Source organism: Malus domestica, chromosome 02 (genome assembly GCF_042453785.1).
Source record: "Malus domestica chromosome 02, GDT2T_hap1".
Classification (NCBI taxonomy): domain Eukaryota; kingdom Viridiplantae; phylum Streptophyta; class Magnoliopsida; order Rosales; family Rosaceae; genus Malus; species Malus domestica.
The window spans coordinates 6,855,788-6,878,134 of record NC_091662.1 but is presented as its reverse complement, the minus strand read 5'-3'; the positions used below and the strand labels follow the sequence as shown (position 1 = coordinate 6,878,134).

Genomic DNA, 22,347 nt, shown 5'->3' with positions numbered 1-22,347 from the left:
TGCGTTATTCCAAGAAATTAACCGGTGAATCTGAGTCGCTTACAAGTAACCTGAATGAAATTACCAATCCTATCATCCAAACTGATGCACGACTAGCAATTTTGATCAAACAGGCTGTACGGTTGTAATTTGACATGAGATAATTGCTTGGAACATAAATTACAAGCAGAAACAGCTTTCTTAAAATTCCCAAAATCTAAGAAAATGGTCCATAACAAGGACAGGAGAGGGATATAGAAAAGAAGCTGACAAAATTGTGTGCTCCAAAACCGAACCAAAATCCAGAAACATCAGACCAAAATTCCAGAGATCACTTAGGCTGTAAAATGGACTCAACCAGGTCCTGAAGAGGCGCAAGCTCCCCTTTGTCAATCAAGCGGAATTCCTGCGTCACAACACGAAGAATGAACATCAAGCAAATAGAATCGAAGCGAAGAACTTAAACTTACGAAAGAAAGGAGGTAGGGCAAAAGCTTACGCATGTGAAGAGAACAAAGTGCTTGAAGCAAGTGTTGAGATGAGCTTCTTCCTTCAAGCTCACAATTTTCTGGAAATGAGAATGGTAGATATGCGCGTAAACGCGAAACAGCCGCTTAAAAATGGTCTTGACAACATCTTGGAAATTGGACGGAAACGGAGCTCCTGTAACACATAACAGCAGATAAGTTGATGGAGGGAGCTTCATCAAAATTCAGGTCTAATTAACTTCGGAAAAGTTTTCTGCTTACCCAATCTTTGAGGAAAGATGGATTCCTCATCGAGCTGAACTTCGATCCAGTCCATTAGATACTCGACATATTTTGGAGCAGAGACCTCAATCGGCTTCTTGATGTTTACTCCATCAGCCCATCTGTACTCATACCTGTGGAGAGTTTAACCACACTTAACACTCAGGAAATATGTTCCCAAAAAAATGCTTATCGAAGGAACTGATGTCGAATGGGGAGGATTGATCAGAGTTAACAAAATTATATAAAGAATTTACTGGACGATCAAGAACTATACTTTGGCCCTGCAGACATAGTCGGACAATTGACCGGCGTGCAGAACTCCGTGAGAGTTCCATATAGAATGTTCACTTGGTTGAAAAAATCGACAGCTGCGGAAAAAGTTCAAGATTGAAAGAAGTTAAAAATATAGTGCAATAACAATTTTCCCGGTTAATTTTGTATCGATACATAAACATGCACACATTAACAACATAAGAATTATGATGATCATATTGAAGTTCTTACTGTTTACTGCCAGCCATTCGTTTATATCTTCGCCGGGAGGCAGACGAACCGCCTCCCTCAGGTTGCCACTGCCCAAAGTAGCATCAATGTGTTTCTGAAGCTGGGCACCCTGCATTTATCAACGTATATATATAAACATATTGCTTCCATCAGGAAAAAAAAAATCATGAAAAACCTTTGAGAAATAAAAAATAGAAAACTAGATTTTAATCCTTAAATAAGATGAAGTTTAGAAAAATATCTTATACAACATTAAAATTTGATTTTAGTCCTTAGACTTTATTTAATGCCAGCATATGTATTCAATGTCTTTTTATTTTATTTTATTTATAATTTTATGGTGTTCAAATTAAATTTTATGAAAATATTATAAATTTTAATTCTCATTATGGTTAGTTATATAAGAAAATATTTTTGTAGAGATTTTTCGGTACACTTATGTTTTTGCATATTTTCTTATGTGCCACTAATTCATTACAATATATTTAGGTACGAACATTTTGGCACACTAGGTTAATATAATATGTTTAGGTATGGACATTTTAGTACACCAGTTTAGTATAATATATTTAGGTATCGACGTTTTGGTACACTAGTTTAGTATCATATATTTAGATACGAAATTTTTCGGTATGCTTATGTTTTTGCATATTTTCTTATGTGCCACTAATTCACTACAATATATTTAGGTGCTACAATATATTTAGGTATGGACATTTTCGTACACTAATGTAGTAAAATATATTATGATTCGAATGTTTAGGTATACTAATTAGAGGAAGTAAAATAAAATTAATGAATTAAATGCGTATAATAATTATAGAATTTTAATGTAATGACATTAAATAAGATTTTTATTAAATATTAAAACAAAAATATAATATAATGAATTTGAATTAAGTACACATTAAAAAACTAAAACCAATATCCAATCTAACACTAGCTTTTCATTGAATTTTAATCTTCTTCAAAGATTAAAGTTCAAAAACCACAGAAGTAAGTAAGCATGATTAGGGTTGGCTGAGGAATGTATGTATGTAATAAACCAACCTTACTGCCGGACGGAGCGCTCTTTTTCGGCCGGAATGTCTTCTGGTTTCTGCAGAATTATCAAAGATGGAATTATCAAAGATGTGATTCAGGGGAAGGACGAAAACAAAAAACATGTTCCGAATTCGAACAAACAAATTTTTATTGGGTTTTTTGTTTTTCTGATCCAAATTTCAGTGAGTAAACAGATAAAATTTTAAATTTTGATTGATCCCCATTTAGCAGAATCCTCTAGCAAAACAAAATATGACAAGAGTTTTGGTGCAAACTGCAAAAGCATGCATCAAACATGACAGGTATATCACAATCGTCACAAAAACCCAAGAAAAAAGCCCGAGACAAAAAAAATATAGGGTTCTAGAGTTCATGATCCTGAATCCAATATAGTTTTGGATTTAAAAAATTGGGATCATTAGGTACAAACCTGCTTCCCAGGCCAAAGAGACTCATCTCGTCCCTCTCTCTCTAGCTCTGCAGAACCCAAGGCGATAATTGAGGGACAATTCTAGGACAAAGAAGGAATATACACACAGAGACACTATATATGAACGGCATATTTATCTGTCTATACACACACACACACACACACACACACACTATATATATATATATATATATATATATATATATATATATATGAACGGCATATTTATCTGTCTATATATATATATATATATTCTCTCTCTCTGCTTGACCTTGCTAATGCCAGTCTGTCATTTACATCTCAGACGTAGAGAGAGAAAGGGTTTGTCTTCCTTTCTTTTCCATTTGGTTGTCACCCTGCTAACCTGGCTCAATCTCTTTATTTCTTTCTCATTTACTCTAAATTAAGTGTATATGGAAATGTTTGATACATCACGGGAAATAATTTCCGTACATCTCTCTTTTCTCCTTCTGCAAATTATGCTTATTTTTTGTTTTAAAAAAATAAATTAAATAGTTAAAGAAAAATTAAAGAGACATAATAAACACGAGCATACGGAAATAGAAAAAAGGGTCAGAAAATAATTTTCATGTTTAATGTAACACGAGCATTTTTGCTCACCACCATAAACTATGGTGTATGCTAACCATACAACTAATCAATTGACACGTGTCATTTCACTTAACTCTAGTTAACTCTCACATTAAATGTTAGTTTTTCAATTTTGAAAAAAATCAACCAAGATTAAATGAAATGACACGTGTCAATTGATTAGGTGTATGATGAGCATACACCATAGTTTATGGTGGTGAGCAAAAATACTCCCCTAACTAAAAAGAATAATTTTTCTACTGTCCAAAAGAGGAAAGACAAAGAAGATTATGACTGCTGAGGTGGCAATTTGATAATTAAAGAAAGATGTGTGGAAAGTTATGTGTATGCATGTTAATGCACGATTTTGTCGGTCGTTGATACAAGATAATTCTAAAAGAGTCTTCACATGCATCAAAACTCGATGGAATTTTTTTTTGAATCCATATAACCTTTTTTATACACGCATCATAAATTTTAAATGTGAATTGACATTTTTACTCTATTGTATTATTATGATCAAGTACGAGATGAAGTGAACAATAAAACTTTTTATCAATAAATCCATACCCAATAATCAAACCCTTTCCATTGCGCAATCTTTCTCTTATGTTCTATTTTGGTTGAAATCCTAAGGCTATCTCATAGAGAAAAATAAGCTCTTTTTTACGTATAGATGTTGATTTTAAAATTTTGGATCCTCCTATTAAGGTATGATGAAGTGATTTGTGCAAGTTTTTTTTTTTTTTTATTGAATTATTTTGTTTAGGGTTTATGAGTGTATTGCCTGCAATAAAAAGACTTTGTTAGCCGAATTTCGTGTGCAAAACAAAAGAAAAAATAGATCTATCCACAAGCTTTTGCCTTGACAAAGAGGGGGTTTATGTTGAAATTAATGTTGTAGCCCTGCGGTGGGACCCCAAGAGGAGAGGACGGCTTGCTTAACATGGTCATGCAAGAGAACTTGGAATTTATTGAGAGCAACACTGTAGAGAGTGATGGAGACTCCATCAAAAGCAAGTGTCTGGTGTTGGTAATGTCCTTTCTGTCATCCTCCTGTAAACTTAAACGATGAATTAATTCTCACCAATTCTAATTAAGTTCTATTTCTATTTCTATTAATCATGAAGAATTGAAAAAAAAGTCGATGAATCTGTCGGAAGGAGGAACATATTCTTTGACTTTGTGTTTTTATCTTTTAAATGGGTCTAGAGAAAATACATATTAAATTGGATTTGTGAGGAGAGTTTAGATAGTTAAATTGGGTTTAAGAAGATATTAATAGTTTAATTAAAATAATACAGTATAGAGAGTGAGTTGGGCGTAGAATAAAATTATTGATTCAAATAAAATTTCTTAAAATTAATTAAAAAGGACTTAAGTAGAGGATAGAATAATTTTTATATCTTAATCTTAGGGATTAGGGACTTTGATTTCAATGATTGGGAATTTAGCATAATTAAAGAGGACCATCCTCGGTGATTAGTGTTAGATATGATTCGTTAGACAGTGAAACAAATAGAGATAAAGATAACGCACCATATTCAGCATCAGGATCTGTGTTAGTGATTAGGTTTGTGAGAAACCTTTTCTTTTTGGAGGACGGGGATTCGAATTTGTGTGTAGCAAGACCGACATACTACATGATTAATTAGGTTAATTTGTGTTCACAGACTTAAGAGAAAGACTTACATGGTAACATGGCACATGTACACTGCCACAGTAACATAATTTGATGGTAAAATAAAGATATGTAATATGTGTAAGTTTTTATACAAATATTTTTGTTTTACTAGCACAAAATAGCGTATGGTTAACTCGTATTATGTAAATTATTCTTTTAGTGAAGAGTGGGACCAAGAAAGTGTAATATGATATGCATCTTAGCTGTATACCTACTGGCAAAATTAATATGTTAAATATTCTACGAATTTAATTTGTCCAATCAAGTTGAGTTGGAGATGGACCATGTCTTATAAATTAATGGGCAAAAAACTGTTTATTACCATCATGTTTCGTGATTTTTAAGATTTAGTACATCAAATTTTTTTCGTTCCAGAGTCATACCTAAAGTGTAAATTTTGGAACAGTCTCATACATCCGTTAGTCAAACTGTTAAGTTTTCCGTTAACTGATGATATGGCACATACGTGAACAATGATTAGGTGACACGTGGATTAAATTTTTTAAAATAAATAATAAAATAATATTAATTTTTTTTTAAAGGGTATTCTTCTACCTCCCCCACCCCTTCCTCGACACCCCATCCATTCTCCCTCCCTCCTCCCTCCCTCCTCCCTTCCTCCCTTCTCTTCTCTGCACCCACCCAACCCTCATCTCCTCTCCGACAGCCCCGTGAGCTCAAACCTTCGAGCCCGACCTTGGAAAAAGACACCGGCTTTTCCTAATTTTTCGACCCATCTTCGTCTGTACCGTCTTCTTCTTTGGCACCTGCCTCGCTGTTCTCAATTGGGTTCATCCTCCTGGCGAACAACTCGTCAATGGCGCACGGCTGAAGATGGAGGGGGAATGGTGGATTCGCAGGGACCAGGATCCTCGTGTGGATCTTTCTATGCGGATCCAGTGGGGATCAATCCATCCGAACCGTTCAGCTCATATCCTACGGCCTAAGATTATTTTGAATTTTTTTTTTCAGCTTCTCTGTTTCTTTCTCTCCCTTCGTCCCCAAACCCCTCGACATTCGTTTTTCTTTTCCCATTCCAAAAGGCAAAAAGGAAGGATTAATCAAAGAATTAACCCATCAAACAACCCAAAAGAGCAAAGGACTTCTCATATACCCAAGAATTAATCCATCCATTTCCCAGAAAACACAAATAAAATCTTTAGCGCCCACAGTGGTTTCAAGCAAGAATAGGGAAAAATTAACGGAAATGGATTTGGAAAAAATTTCAAGGTGAAACTCCATAGATGAAGAATTCGAATTCTACAAATCGGTATGATAGGCATATCATTCGGCCCGCTTCATTTTCCCCTTCGATCCCTCCACCGGTGACTGATCCGGTCTTCGTACACCATCATCGTTGGTGGCAGCGAGAGGAAGATGGGTCTGCTGGTAGCGACGACGAAGATAACGAGGTCCGTACTGAGCTTTTCCCTTCGTCCCCCAAACCTCTGCTGAGGATTACTTGGTCGTGAGGGCAACCTTGCAAGGGTTGTTGGGTAGTTTTGGGGTGAAAGAGCAGGAAAGAAACCAGCAGGAAAGGAAAAAGAAGGAAGAGGCATCGCCATCACCTTCCTTCCTCAGGACGTAAATTGAAATTTTTATTTTTAAAATTTTGTAATTTTGTAATTCTTTTTAATTTTGTAAGTTTTAATTTTTAATATCCACGTGAGACCCTTATTGACACGTAACGTCCAATCATCCACGTGGGTGTCATGTCATCAATTAACGGAAGACTTAACAGTTTGACTAATGGATGTATGAAACTGTTCCAAAATTTACACTTTAGGTATGACTCTGGGACGAAAAAAACTTTATGTACTAAATCTTAAAAACCACGAAACATAAGGGTAGTAAATAGTCTTTTGCCCTAAATCAATTGTTTATGTATAAACTACTTGGTCTTAAATATAAATAGGATTGTATTATTGCTTGGGGTTGAAGCTTTGATTTCGATGTTGATCTATCATCCCACCAACAACTTGGGGTCATTTTTGATTAGACAAATAATAACCTTAATTGTGGGATTAGATTAGTGACAAGTCTCTTGAGAAATGCGAAGGAAACTTTCTCATAAGTGATATTCTCTATGAATTTTCTGTCACCTTATGTTTTTAGCACAATATTTTATAATGTTGGTATGAAAATTAACGTTAAACTGTGAGGTGACATAGAATTCATGGAGAGTCCTACTTTGAGAAGGTCTCCTTAGCATTTCTCAAGTCTCTACCATCCAAATGTCAAATTGATGTTGAAAAACCTATGGGATTGATAGCTTTTTATACATTCTTGTTTATTTATGTTTGTTTTGTTAATTTGATTTACTCAATTTGACAGCTAGAAATAGATAATGGTGTGTGAGATGCTAAAAATTGTGTAAAAATCACCTCCCATAACAATTATAATATTTGGATACAAAAAAGTGACCTTAACATTGTATGTGGAATCTTCCTACACTATGCGTGTGTAGAAGGCATTTTTTTGAATCACGGCGTGCTACGCGCGACTTACATGTTTTAAATGTATTTATATGCGTAAATTGATAAAAGGAAAGTCAAATATTTGAAGTAAATAAATAATCTTAGATCATGCTAGAAGAAACCCTCATAAACTAATTAAAGAAGCTGAATTCATATAATAAAATCGGTCTTTATAGAATTTATATTAAGAATAGAGAAAATAATATTTGATAAGTAATTGATTGAATCACATTGTTGCTAGTTTATTGCGAGATTGAGCTCACCCCGCCTCCTTAGTGTAGATAATATCGTTTGTTAAAAAAAAAAACAATCATTTAACAACTAATTTAATCACATTATTATCCGCGTGCAAAAGACATTTTTTATAACTGGCATTTCACTCCTCTTAAAATGTTTTGAACGTATTTAAAAATAGAGAAAATAATATTTAATAAACAACTAATTGAATCACATCACTGCCCAACCCCTCATCTCCCTTAGTGTAGATAATATCGTTTGTTAAAAAAAAAAACAATCATTTGACAACTAATTTAATCATATTATTATCCGCATGCGAAAAACCTTTTTTATAACCGGCATTATACGCCTCTTAAGATGTTTTGAACGTGTTTGCGAAATAGAGAAATTGAATCACATTATTACTAGCCTATTGTAATGTACTAATTAAAAAAAAAAGCACAAAAAATTAATTATTAAAAAAAACACTATTAAAATGACGAAAATACCCCTGCATTATTTTGGTATGCCTTTGAAGTTTTTTTGTCTTGGGGGCATTTTTGTCCAAATATTTTGTTGAAGCTTGGTGACACCAAAAGCACTATTAACCTTTTGTATTGGCTTTATATATAAGATTAAAGAGTGTATCAGCATTATCACTTTAAGTGTCCAAATAACATAACCTTAATATCTACTTGCCATGCTAATTAACTTCAATTCCAATTTTTCGCTCGTCTTTTCAAATTTCTGCTTGTATTATAATATGTGCATTAATTATATTAAGTGCCATACTTTTTGAAAAACGATAAAATGTCTACATTAAGCAACGAGGATAAGGATTCAAACACGGAACCTCAAGTGCAAAGATGAAGACTCTTAATCAACTGATTTACAAGCTACTTGTAATACTAAAGAACATTGAATTAATGATATAATTTTGTATATGAGGTAAGAGCAAGTCCACCCCTAAAGACTTTGCGCCAGCACTCAGCCCATTTATCCACTCAAGTGAATAGTAATAGACCCCCGTGAACAGTAATAGGCCAAATCATCTCCACCCCTAACAAAAAATAGCCTAGTCAATTTTATTACAATATTATTATTTTTTGTTATAAAATAATAAAAAATAATAATTTGACAGATTGTACATCAAAGCACGCCAACCCACCACCACCTTCATCATCACCGTGAGCTCTCTTTCTCCCCCTCTCCTTCCCTTTCTCTCAAAAAATGCTCCTCAGACCAGAGCACGCCAACCCCATACCCCTCCATCAAATCCCCACCTCCCCTTCACTCTCCGCTTCCTTTCCACCGCCCAGCGCCCTTCACGGTCCAACCCCCCCCCAAAATTGGTCGACATCGGCGCCTGGGCTCCCCAGCTCCAAACCCACCGCCTCTGGACCTACGCCCTGACCTTCAGCTGCATCGCCGGATTGGATGTCATCGTCCTCAACAGCTTCCAAGACCAGCTCGTCCTCAACAGCAAGTTCCGGGTCGGCGGCCTCGTCCTCGAAGGTAGCATCGTCCAGCTGTCTTCCTTGCTGGAGATGGAGTTCGTCATCATCGATTTCAGATCATGACATCATATAGGCCAGTCCCAAGGTCTGTCAATTTCGGGCTGGCCTGGAGACCAGCTTGGGCTGGGTGCCAGGCAATCCCGTGGGCTGGAGTGGATTGACAGGATCCCAGCCTGATTTTTTGACTGGGTGCTGGGCTATTCCACCTCCGATGGACTTGCTCTAAACACTCACTACGACTAGATTTGAAAAGTTTACTAAAAACACGTATCGTTCCATTTCAAAAGCAAATTAATGAACATGAGCTTCATCAAGAAAAAAAGTAACAATATTAATGGATTTTTGGGTAGTTGACATTTCCCGCCATCTCGGAGCTCAATGTACCGTTATAATAACGGCTTTTCAAACTCTCTCAAGCTCAAAGAAGGAAGCCCGCCCACCCACCCACCTCCAAGGCCTAATCCAGGTAAGGAATTGTTATTAGCACTTCAAAAATTTCATTTGACACTCTTCACAGGTGTATTTTTCTTTTTAAATATAAAAAGTTTGGAGTGCCAATAACAATTCCCATCTAGTAAGGCCAAACCAAATTCACCCACCACTCTTGGCCTTCCTTGCAGTTGGCCCCGTTCATCCCATTGTCATCATCACATTTCGCCATTTTCTCGCATGTGTTCAAATCCCTACTTTCTCCTCACGTGCTCCTCTTTTTATTGTTATACATTGATTCTTTTTTGTATTATTCAATCCGAGAAAAAGAGAAGAGTGCAGAAGAAGGAAATGAGAGTATGGATAAAACATTGTCGTCCGAATTCAAATAACCTTAATTCAACATCGTAAGAGAGTGATTTATTGACGTGGATGTATTGATTGGTAATTTATGAAATTAACTTAAGTTGTGAACTTGATGTTTCTTTCATGGAAAGTTCCTAAGGAAAGTGATTGAAAAGTGCCAATAAAGTTTTTTTTCTTTAACAGCCATAGCGCCTTTTGATGTAGAAAAGAAGGGAGATGGAAAATGTGATTTTGATCGATAACCGTCGTGCAAAATTGGATTTGGCATGAAATTTTGGTTAATCTGCAGAAATTAAGCCCAGATTGATGGCTTAATTATGCTACTGATTGAAGTCTTCTTGAGAAAGAAACTACATGGTGGTATTAATTCACGTGTGTTATAATGTATGTAAACTATAGTAAATAGTTGATGGAAATTAGGTATAGTACAATATAAAGATACTTGTGTTATTATACGAGTGGATTAGTAACATCACGTGGCGGTGAGGCGACATTGGAACTTGGCATATATTCCATAAAGAAATTTAAACCATGCAAATATTAGTTAAGGTCAACATTGAGAGTTTATGGTTGAGGTCAACCCTTTGTTCGTTTCATCGTTCGGGTTTAATTGTGCCGTAGCTCTGTAATTCGGATTCAGTAGTTGATCGTCGGATGAACTGCATTGCTGATATCGATCCTAAAGTTGTTCGACCCGACTTGTTTCTTGCTTCAAATTATACAAGATATGTAAAGAAACATGCATTTATTATCTTCAGATGCAAATATGAACAGGGTTTCAAATAAATGGGGCATTTCGCCTTGAAGAATAAGCCCACACAACTATACTTCTACTACAAGCATACAAAAATCGAGCATGGTACTCTTCTACAACGAATCCAGAAACTGCCACTAAGAGGAAACCGAAATGAGAGAGCTTAACTACTAATTAGTACCACCAAGAACACCCTTCAGTTTCTTGATCTGAGCAGCATCGAGGAAAGTAGTCTGCGCAATCAGTTCCGTTGCTAAATCGTTTTTAAACAGCGCAAAGTCCAGAATCTGTCGCCCTGGGCTTGGCCTACTGAAGCTAGCAAATGCAAGGGCTGGAGTCTCACCTCCATTCACTTGGAAGTGCAATAACCCCTGAGGGAAAACCATAATATCACCCTTCTCAAGAGTTCGTAGATAAACTGTGTTCGCCAAGGAAACAAAGCTGGCACAGATTGTCCCTTTGATGACAATCAGGACTCCCAAAGCTCCAGGGTGTGTGTGTGGAATGGGACGACTCCACCAACAGCCAGGTCTAGACGTGTGAGCGAAATGCCAAAGCCGTTGACACCAGGGAACTGAGCAGCAAATGCCGGGGTGACTGCAGCTTTGATGATGTTTGTGGTGTTGCCAGCAATGTCTAGGCCCGAGAAAACAAAGTCATCCACTTTAACTTTTGCAAGAGTAGCCTGCAGGGCCGTCGGGCACTGTGAGGTCTGCAACACAGAAGTCCTGCACAGCTGCATTGGAGGAGGAGAAGAGGAGAAAAAATGTGAAGAAGATAGGAAAAAGCATGGTTACAAAGCGCAACAGTTGTGTGCTTGCTAAAGCCTTTTCTAAGTTGTGTTTCTTGATAAGGAATTTGGGATCATATACACACACAGTGGGATAATGTAAATATCTTGAGCTCATATTGCAATTGGTTGTTCGGAATATGCCCATTAGGGTTACATGTATTGTATTTTGAAATTATACGATGAGGCATAGGACAGATTTCAAGCCGTGAAGCATGTGAGTGTGATATTTTATTCAGATAACAAGAAGAAGCCTCTTTTTGTTTTTGACAATACAGTAACAGCAACAATATGATATGCAGAAAACTACTGACTTACTGTTATTCAAGTTCCCAAATCTTTCACCGTTTCAAGTAAATCCCATCCCAATAGTACTATAAAAATTTGGTGTTCCACACAACGAAAACTAGTAAGTTTTTTTTGGTCTGTTATATATAATTATCAACTATAGATTACCTAACATATTTTGCAACTGTTTTCCTAAACAATCAATGCATTAACGAGATATAGACGTATTTCGTGTTTTGTGAACTTATATATCTTTTCTACTTAGAGGGTCCAAGGTTGTGTCCTAAGATTTGAAGTCCATCGCGAGATTCCGAAAATGGTGAACAGATTGTGGTCCTTGAGAAAATGGACGGGATTGGGGGGTGGGGGGACATAAGAAGATAGTTTTCAAATTCTGTCTTTTTTTGTGTATGATAACTGTAAAATTCTTCTCTTGTTCACCTTATCGTGCAATTTTCAATGAATAAGGTACGCTAGTGTTCTTGTTTCTTGATTGAAAATTAAGCATGTTACCTCAATAATATAGAAATATATAAAAAGAAAGAATTTTGTTTCAAAGATGCATATATTGCCTTCAACATAATTGTTGCTACATTGGTCAGACTGAAGCAGTATAATGCTTCCAAACACTAAACAGAACTCTTTTACTCTCAATCACAACAAGAAAACAAAGGGACATGGAATAACCCCAGAAGACGGGGGATGAAAAGAAAGAGGCAATCTAATTGGTACCACCGAGAACACCCTTAAGCTTCTTTATCTGCGCAGCGTCGAGGACAGTAGTCTGCGCTATCAATTCAGTAGGTAAGTCGTTTTGGAACAGCGCATAGTCCAGAATCTGCAGACCAGGGCTTGGACTACTGAAGCTAACAAATGCAAGGGCTGGAGTTTTATCTCCATTCACTTGGAAGTGCAGTAGACCTTGAGGGATCGCCATAATGTCACCCTTTTTAAGAGTTTTCCTATAAACCGTGTTATTAGCTGAGGAAACAAACCCGGCAATTATTGTTCCTTGAGCAACAAGTAGGATTTCCGAACCCCTGGGGTGCGTGTGAAGTGGCATGACTCCACCCACAGCTAGGTCTAGGCGCGCGAATGAAATGCCGAGGCCATTCACACCAGGAAATTGAGCAGCAAAAGCAGGGGTGACTGCGGATTTGAAGATATTCGTGGTGTTGCCGGGAATGCCTAGGCCAGAGTACACGAAATCATCTACCGTAACTTTAGCAGGCTTTTTGCAAGAGTAGCCTGCAGGGCCCTCCCGGGCTTTGTAGTTTGCGATGCAGAAGTCTTTCACAGAAGCAAGGGAGGAGGAGAGGAGGAGAGAGAATGTGAAGAAGATAGGGAAAATCATCTTCACGGATCGTTTCGTAATTTTTTCGGTTGTAGCCTTCTATTTTGAGGTGTTTCTTGATAAGGAAATTAGGACTGTATTTATAGAGGGATATTAGAACGTAACGTACACGACCGAGGCAAGCGACAGCAGTAATATTATAATGTAACGTATACGACCGAGTCAAGCGACAGATTTCAAACTTTGAGGCATGTGATTAAGACATTTTCTACCTCGATCTTTGCAATTGTGACTTAAGAATCTAAGATCGACGTAGCTATATCAATCAAGCAGAAGCAGTACAGCCAACTACATTGCAGATTGTCAATCTTAGCAATTGTGACTCAAAGACTCTAGCTTGGTCAAGCACGTACAGCCAGCTCATATGCAAACGTTTAATTTGGTCCGAAATGTTTCTACGTCAATCTTTACAATTGTGACTTAAGAATCTAAGATTGAAAACAACGAGGAGTGTCTGAAAATGGAGCAGAAGATTGTGGTCCTTGAGTCAGGGGGAGGCATAAGATGACATCTTGACGGCTAAAAGGGGGCAGACGATTGTGTAAAGTCTTTTCAAATTCTCTCTTTGTATAAATAGTAACTGTAATATTTTTTTACATTTCACCTTATCATTACAATATCAGTCAATGCAGATTAACCATACATATTGCAGACTGCATATATATCATACTAATCTCAAAGTAAACCCTAGTACTTGGGTGTCACCGGGAGTATATCCTTGTGTGAAAAAAATGAAAAAAATATGGCAAAATAAAAAAGTAAAATGAACTGGACTGACCTAAAATTGAATAGCAGCATTCAACGTGCATATAAGAAAATCAGAGGAAAAGTAAAACAATCAGGGCATATATATGGAATGAGCTACCCTTGATTTAATCCAAGGCTCAAGTTGTTTTAGGTAGAGAGACCTCATTTAGCCATCTCATCATTCAGGTAGTGTAATCCCTCCAACCAGCAGCCACCGGTTCACCCCGATCGCTCGTTGAGATTGTGTTACCTTCATATACATTGTTATCCACTAAATATCAAAGTTTTTAGGCTTCGTTTTTAAATAAATTTGCAGCAAACTTATGCCTAGTTAAGTTGGCTAGACAGACATGCTCCTACTTCTACACCCTATTTCGAATTCCACTCCCATAGTTTAGTATAGGGTGTTAATTTTTTTATTGACATCTATTCATGATCATTTCATGTGATTTCGTCTATATATGATTAGAATGAATTAATTATCTAATGCAATTTTTCACTAGAATTTGATCAGTCTTGACAGAATTTTTTGCTACATAATCAAAATGCCGTGAACTCGTGGTTTAATACCAATGTAGAAACATACCTAAATGACGTTAACTTCAATTTCATTGCTGTTAGTAATGAGATTATTCCTGGTTCCTTGGGAGGGTATGTCCTGCCTGTAATGAAGTATCTACAAAAAGTCCTCCACGATTAAAACTTAGCTGTATTAAGGTGACGACTGTTTTGCCCTGAAATGCCTTACAATCTTCCTATCCGCCTTCGAGTGGTGCATTCACATCAGAACAAGCAGTGTTATGAGTGGCATTCTTGCATTTTTACCCGCGAAAGGATCACCCCTTGTGATCAATGTGTATCCTTACTTCGCCTATGCATCAGACCCTACAAATCTACTCATGGAGTCTGCACAATTTACTGCAACAAGCCCCGTGGTTCAGGATGGGTCGTGAGCTATTACAACCTGTTTGATGCCAAGGTGGATGCGTTATTGGCGGCAGTGGAGAAATCTGGAGGGGTGATTTCAGTGTTGTGGTGGCGGAGAGTGGTTGGCCTTCGGACGGGATTGGAAATTTCACCACTCCAAAACTTGCTGGGACATATAACAGGAATTTTATGAAAAAACAGAACCTCGAAACAGGGACACCAAAAAAACCTGGTGCTTACGTTAGAGGGTGCATTTTTGCCATGTTCAATGAGAACCAGAAACCTAGTGGTTCTTCAAAAAAAAAAAAAGAAAAAAAAAAAAAGAAACCTAGTGGCGTGGAGCAACATTTTGGACTTTGTTATCCTAACAAGCAACCTGTTAACCTTTAAGAAAACTTATGTATCCATCATGTAATTAATAAAGAGTATGCATGATCTTGAAATTTCTCTTGAACTTTTTCCAATTAAGGAGGGTAATTGAACTTGACACGCCCCAACCCCGATATCCTCATATACCAGGGTAGGCATGTGCTGGTCAACACCCGAGGGTGACGAAGCCATTTTAAACATGCATTCAAGTAAAGGATATGTAATTAGGATGATCATGCTAAAGCAGGAACGTGTTCAGAGCGTACAACTAATTTGAAATAATAGGGAAGAATTCTATAAAAAGATACGAACAAGGAAATGATATCTACTCTGAGAAGACTCGAGAATACCTAAGTTAGAATGCCCTGATGCTGGGATTGCCTTGATCCTAACCCTTGAGGGGGTGCAAAAACAGAAAAGGTGAGTGGACCAAAGTTTATAATAATAATACAAGTAATAGGAAAACCATTTTATTTTTTAACATACTAACCCCTTGTTTTGGAAACACATATATAATACTACATATAGGTTTTATGAAAAACCCTAGCATGCAGTGTAAAACATTTGTCAAACATCGTAAATCATATATGTGCTGTACTCAACTAGGGGTATCATAGTCGCTTGAAGACAGTACATGTCCATCACCCAAAGGTGAAGTTGAATATCCTATCCATCACCCGAATGTGAAGTTGAATAACTTGTCCATCACTCGTAGGTGAAGCTGAATCAAATAGCATAACATCCACACCACCACTAGCCGTGGCTAGTGAAGTTGTTCGACACCGCTTTTGGCTATGAAGTTGGGGGTATAATGTATATAATAACTCACTCCTCCATCATCTGTGTCCTATGGCCATAGATGACACGCCTCAACCCCAATATCCCCAAATACCAGGGTAGGCATGTGTTGGCCGACACCTGAGGGTGACTAAGCCATTAAAAACATGCATATCAATATAATATTTAATTAGAAAGATATAAACCAATGCAGAATCGTGTTCAGAGCATACAACTACTAAGAATAATATGAAAGGATTACTAAGCCGAAGTGCCTTAACACCAGGATCATGTGCCTCGATCCTAATTCATGAGGGGGTACAAACCCAGAAAAGGTGAGTGGACCAGAATTTATAATAATAATATTAATAATAGAAAAACCGTTTTCTTTATGAACATAGTAACCCCCTGTTTTGAAAACATATATATAATACTACATAGTAGATTTTATGAAAACCCTAGCATGCAATGAAAACTGTTCGTAAAATCGATACGTGTAAAACCATGCTAAAAATGCTAAAAACGTCGTCCGAAGGCAAATCCGTAAGTGTCATCAGTGAAGTACTCAACTAGGGGTATCATAGTCGCCCGAAGGCAATACATGTCCATCACTCGAAGGTGAAGCTATATAACTTCTCCATCACCCGTAGGTGAAACTGAATCAAATAGCATAACATGCACACCGACACTTGTCGTGGCTAGTGAAGCTGTCCGACACTGCTTTCGGAGGTGAAGCTGGGGGTATATAATATATCATATCTCACTCATCCATCATCTGTGTCCTATGGCCATAGACATAATACCTGTGATGTGCAGATGTGCCGTATGATAACCCACTAGATAAGTACTAAAAACATGTCTCAAAAACTTCTATTAAATCTTGAAGTTCAAATGCTCAAAGCATCATAAAATCATATAACTTTCTAGTTCAAACCATCATCATAACCGTAATAAATCCATATTCGTAAATCCATCATATTTCATAAATTCGTAATATAAATTATATTCGAAAACCATGCAAATCCAATAATTCATACTCTTTAATAAAACGTAATTTCGACAAATCATAATTATAGAAATCCGGAAAAACGTATTGTAAAACATATTAAATGCATGAAATATGAAATGCATGCTAAGCTAAAATTTTATAAAAATATATAAGTTATGAAGGGATCCACTCACTAGTTTTTCCATTGCCCGAAGCCGCTCGAACTATTGAGGATGTAATCATTTCCCGCTAACGCACCTAAACACAAATAAGGACCTTTTAGTAAAACTCTACTAAAACGTTATAATTTTGGAAAACGGATGGTGGATTTGGATTCGGCACGTTGAGGAACCACGGATTTTTCCTCCACTCGCCGCTGCACGCGCCGCCGCTTGTGGCGGTCGGCCGCCCCGACTAGCCGGAAAATCCAACAACTCCAAAAATTCTCAAATTTTACAAGAATGAAGATCTTGATGAGTGAAGCAACTTTTACACATGTGACTAAAGCCAATTTATCCGGAAAAAGTCCCAATTTCACTAAAACCCGTTGGAACTTTAGATTTGAGTGTGCTTGATTCGACCTCCATATTATAATATTATAACGTAACGTATACGACCGAGGCAAGCGACAGCAGTAATATTATAACGCAACGTATACGACCGAGGCAAGCGACAGATTTCAAACTGTAATGCATATGATTAAGATATTTCTAAGTCAATCTTTGCAACTGTGACTTAAGAATCTAAGATCAACGTAGCTAAGGGGGCAGGAAAATGGGAAATGTGTGGATATCAGAAGTTTCCCGGCCGTCTCGCAGGGTTCTTAGATTTCATCATTGGGAATTGTGGAAAGTCTTTTCAAATTCTGTCTCTTTGTATATATAGTAACTGTAATATTTTTTGACATCTCACCTTATCATTACAATATCAGTCAATGCAGATTAACCATACATATTGCAGATTGCATCTATATCATACTAATCTCAAAGTAAACCCTAGTACTTGGGTGTCACCGGGAGTATATCTTTGTGTGAAAAAAATGAAAAAAATATGGCAAAATAAAAAAGCAAATTGAACAGGACTGACTTAAAATTGAATAGCAGCATTCAACGTGCATATAAGAAAATCTGAGGAAAAGTTAAACAATCAGGTTACGACATTAAAACCAGACAAGCATCTCAAATCGGGGCATATATATGGAATAAGCTACTCTTGATTTAATCCAAGGCTCAAGTTGTTATAGGTAGAGAGACCTCATTTAGCCGTCTCATCAATCAGGTAGTGTAATCCCTCCAACCAGTAGCCACCGGTTTACCCCAATCGCTCGTTGAGATTGTCTTACCTTCATATACACTGTTATCCATTAAATATCAAAGTTTTTAGGCTCCGTTTTAAAATAAATTTGCTGCAAACTTATGCCTAGTTAAGTTGGCTAGACTACTTCTGCACTTGATTTCGAATTCCACTCCCATAGTTTAGTATAGGGTGTTCATGTTAAAGATCAACACCAGCCCATTAAGATTAGTCGGTATAAAAGAACTAGATTATTCTAGTTCAAACATGCATGGAATTGTTCTAGAAGATTCTAGCATATAATATTGAAGATGGCTGGTACATGCTTGAATATGCTAGAATATTCTAGCAAGCTAATGTCGGTGGGTAGTTGTAAATGAACTTCATATATGCATGTTAAGTAGGTGATTAGGCTAGAAAGTTCTAGCAGCTTGTAATATTGTGTGGCCAATATGCAACGCCTAGGTCGGTGTTGTGTATGCAACATTATGCACTAGAAAATTCTAGTGATGGCATATGTTGGCAAACATGCCTATAAATATGTATGCATGTGTGTTGTTAAGCAACCAACCAAAGAAGAAAATAACCAACAAAAAAAAAAAACAATCAAGAAAGTATCCAAGAAGAGAGAGCTAAGTAAGAGAGTGAGAAGTCTTGTAAGTGAGTGGTCTTGTGAAGAGTGTGAGTGGTCTAGAGTGTGTCTCTAGAAAGAGTGAGTGTCATAACTTCTAAAGAGTGTCCTTGAGAGTTTGTGTGTTGTAATATTTTGTTTGTGTAATACAAATAATTTGTTTACTTGTGTTGTCTTGCCAACATTTGTGTTAAAGTTGTGTATTCTAATCTTTCCTCAACAATTGGTATCAGAGCGGTACGATCGGGGACCGTCTCTAGTGAAGCTTCTGAGAATCGTGAGAAGTTTAGTACTTCGCAAGATTGTTGACTAATCTTATTCGGCTTATTGAAGTTCTGTCGACATGATGGGAGATCTTCAAGTTGTTGGAGGAATCAAAAAGTTGAACAACAAAAATTACAACATATAGGCGACGTGTATGGAGTCTTACCTACAAGGCTAAGATCCTTGGAATGTCGTCAACGGTAATGAAGTTACACAGCCGGAAGAAGACACCAGCGGCACTTTGAGGAAGTGGAAGATCAAGGCATGTAAGGCCATGTTTTCCTTAAAAACCATAGTTGAAGAGGATATGTTGGAGCACATACGAAAGGCCAAGACACCAAAAGAAGTGTGGGACACCTTCGCCACACTCTTTTCAAAGAGAAACGATACAAGGTTGCAGCTTCTCGAGAACAAGTTGTTATCGTTGGCCCAACGAGACATGACGATTGCCCAATATTTCCACAAAGTAAAGTCTATTTGTCGTGAAATTTCTGAGTTAGATCCTAGTGCTGCCATTGTAGAATCCAGGATAAAAAGAATAATTAACCATGGATTGAGACCTGAATATCGAGGCTTCGTTGCCGCTATACAAGGATGGCCGACCCAACCATCACTTGTTGAGTTTGAAAATTTACTTGCCGATCAAGAAGCTTTGGAAAGCAAATGGGAGGGGTCTCGTTAAGAGGTGAGGAGGAAGCGATCTACACCAAAAGTAAAGGCAGTGTTAAGCAGCATGCTAGTGGTGGATCTAAAAGAAGTGATGACAAGGAAAAAGATCATAAAGGAGGAGGGAGTTCTTGACCAGGGGAGCTCCGAAGTATCATGGCAACCGTGGTCAGTCCCAGAATAATAAAAGTTTTGAGGGTAAGTGTTACAATTGTGGAAAGAAGGGCCACATGGCAAATGATTGTTGGTTCAAAAAACTCGCAGAGATTAACGTTGCCAACTCAAAGAATAAAAGTAAAGATGATTGGGACGCCCCTAGCATATCTAGCTATGGAGGAAGAATGGAACGCTGAAGCATCTTCTTGGTGGTGCTCAGAAAATGAGGTGTTTCCTAACTCGAGAGAAATTGAAGATACGTTGCAGGAGAAAATGGGAGATCAAGCTGCCCAAACCCAATCGAGTCAAGATGAGCTTGAGGAATTGCTTAATGGTGACGATGTCAAGCAAGAAGTGCCTAAGAGTAATTTGCAAACTGATGTGTATCAACTACCAAGAGAAGTTAGACCTAGTGAAGTGGAGGTATCAACTCCACGATCACAACTAAGGAGGTCAACAGGAATACCGAAGCCAAATCCCAAATACGTCAATGCAGCCATAGTAGAAGAATCAGTTGAAGCTGAGATGTGTAAAGAAGCATCACATAATTCTTAGTGGTGTAAAGCTAGGAGAAGAGGTCAGTGCATTAAAGAAATATCAAACTTGGGATCCAGTGGCAAGGCTAAGAGATGTGAAACCCATATCATGCAAATGGGTGTTCAAGATAAAGCGTCAACTCAGCGAGAAGAAAAGAATGAGCTGGTGTTGATGGGGAGTGTTAAAGATCAACACCAGCCCATTAAGATTAGTCAATATAAAGGAACTAGATTATTCTAGTTCAAACGTGCATGGAATTGTTCTAGAAGATTCTAGCATAAAATATTGAAGATGGCTGTGCATGCTTGAATATGCTAGAATATTCTAGCAAGCTAATGTCGGTGGGCAGCTGCAAATGAACTTCAAATGTGCATGTTAAGTATAGAAAATCCAAAAAACATAATAAAAAGCATATTCAGTGCATGAAATATGAAATGCATGCCAGGTTAATAGTTTATAAAAATATATAGTTAAGTAGGGGTCCACTCACAAGTTTTCCATTGCCCGAAAACCTCTCGAACTATCGAGAATGTGATCACTTCCCGCCAACGCTCCTAAACACAATTAAGGACCTTTAGTAAAACTCTACTAAAACATTATAATTTGGGATAACAGATAGTGGATTCGGATTTGGCACATCAAGAAACCTAAAGAAGGACCTCGGGTTCCCCCCCCCCGGCCACTCGCGGCTGGCTGCCCCGACTCGCTTGAAAATCGAACAACTCCAAAAATTCCCAAATTTTACAGGAATGAAGATCTCAATGAAAAGAACCAATTTCATACCTATGACCAAGGCTAATTTGGCAAGGAAAAGCCCCAATTTCACTAGAATCCGTCGGAACCCTAGAATTAGGTGTGCTTCGATCCGTCAACTCTGGTGCTTCACCGCCTCCAAGGTTTTTTGGGCTTTGTTCCTGGGTTAAAGGAGAATGTAATAGTGGTGGAGATTGAAGAAAATCGTTGCAGGAATGGCGGATTCGCCGCCATGCACCCATGAACCTGTACGATTTGTTCTTAGTGATTTGGAGGTCAAACGAAATTGAATCTAGGTGTAAATGGGAGAGGGAAGGTCGTGGAGTTGTTCCTAGGTGGTGGATGGCCGTGAAAAGCTCGGAAAACGCTGTGAAAGGCATCGAAAAAGTCGTGGAATACCGGGTCTCGACTGGAAACGAGTTGGGGTCTAGGTTGGCTACACCTTCTTTCTCTCCCTTCTCTTCCTGCTAATTAGTCAGTCTCTCTTCTCTTCTTTCCTGATTGGGCAGCGCCCATCCTCCTTCATCTCCTTTATGTTCTCTCCCATCCATCCGTTTCTCATTTCCTTCAATCTGGGCCACACATGTGGCTCAATCAGATATTGCTCCAAAATCTGGAGCCTTCTAGAAAATAATTAATTGACCATTTTGTCCTCGACTTCGTTCGTTAATAACTCATTCGTTATAACTCCAAATTGTGTTCTGTTTGCACCCACGCGGTTGTAATAACGAGTACTACGAGGATACGCCAAGAAAATGGATCTTACATGAAGTCAACACATTTGCCTCGAAGGGCATTTTGGTAAATTCACATTTTAAAAGTATAAAAACTATAATTTTTGGGGATGGGTCCTTACAGAACTGGTGTACACAGGGGAACCGCAATGCCCCGGCCAATTAGCACCTACTACCGGACTAGCCACAGGGATCAAACTCATTGTGTGTGTGTGTGTATATATATATATCACCATTTTAATTTTTTAAGGGAATAGTACGATATTCGTTGATATGGTGAATGAAGAAGCAAAAAGAGGGATATTGTGCATTTATTCAGACCTGGATAAT

The 22,347-nt window shown here is 37.7% G+C and overlaps 2 protein-coding genes, 1 long non-coding RNA gene and 1 pseudogene across 4 annotated transcripts; all 4 read right to left on the bottom strand.

The window, feature by feature from the left end:
* Nucleotides 1–99: 99 nt before the first annotated feature.
* LOC103406829 (MOB kinase activator-like 1A) lies at nucleotides 100–3,137 on the bottom strand. Of its 2 annotated transcripts, XM_029088966.2 has the most exons (8): nucleotides 2,981–3,137; nucleotides 2,710–2,756; nucleotides 2,286–2,334; nucleotides 1,236–1,344; nucleotides 1,006–1,099; nucleotides 729–862; nucleotides 479–642; nucleotides 100–385 (listed from the first exon to the last, which is right to left on the bottom strand). In XM_029088966.2, exons 2-8 carry the CDS (start codon nucleotides 2,733–2,735, stop codon nucleotides 311–313), a joined length of 651 nt encoding a protein of 216 aa, XP_028944799.1. In that variant the 5' UTR covers nucleotides 2,736–2,756; nucleotides 2,981–3,137; the 3' UTR covers nucleotides 100–310. The 2 variants fall into 2 exon arrangements, with proteins under 2 accessions (XP_028944799.1, XP_070670702.1); XM_070814601.1 differs by lacking the exon at nucleotides 2,981–3,137 and having other exon boundaries at nucleotides 2,710–2,875.
* Nucleotides 3,138–10,719: 7,582 nt separating this feature from the next.
* Nucleotides 10,720–11,640, bottom strand: LOC103426680 (auxin-binding protein ABP20-like; annotated as a pseudogene).
* Nucleotides 11,641–12,367: 727 nt separating this feature from the next.
* LOC103426681 (auxin-binding protein ABP19a-like) lies at nucleotides 12,368–13,242 on the bottom strand. The gene has a single exon (XM_008364768.4). It carries the CDS (start codon nucleotides 13,173–13,175, stop codon nucleotides 12,543–12,545), a length of 633 nt encoding a protein of 210 aa, XP_008362990.2. The 5' UTR covers nucleotides 13,176–13,242; the 3' UTR covers nucleotides 12,368–12,542.
* Nucleotides 13,243–14,401: 1,159 nt separating this feature from the next.
* On the bottom strand, nucleotides 14,402–21,536 carry LOC114823749 (uncharacterized). The gene is made up of 5 exons (XR_003771701.2): nucleotides 21,314–21,536; nucleotides 21,021–21,084; nucleotides 17,178–17,241; nucleotides 15,569–15,612; nucleotides 14,402–15,015 (listed from the first exon to the last, which is right to left on the bottom strand). It is a non-coding gene; the product is annotated as an uncharacterized lncRNA (long non-coding RNA).
* Between the last annotated feature and the right edge of the window lie 811 nt (nucleotides 21,537–22,347).

Bases quoted from the DNA above. Each gene is read 5' to 3' on its own strand.
- LOC103406829 (XM_029088966.2), bottom strand. From the start codon at position 2,735: ATGAGTCTCTTTGGCCTGGGAAGCAG. The intron at 2,335-2,709 runs GTTTGTACCTAA...ATAATTCTGCAG, and splicing joins CTCTTTGGCCTGGGAAGCAG to AAACCAGAAGACATTCCGGC. The intron at 386-478 runs GTAAGCTTTTGC...GTTGTGACGCAG, and splicing joins ACTTTGTTCTCTTCACATGC to GAATTCCGCTTGATTGACAA.
- LOC103426681 (XM_008364768.4), bottom strand. From the start codon at position 13,175: ATGATTTTCCCTATCTTCTTCACATTCTCTCTCCTCCTCTCCTCCTCC.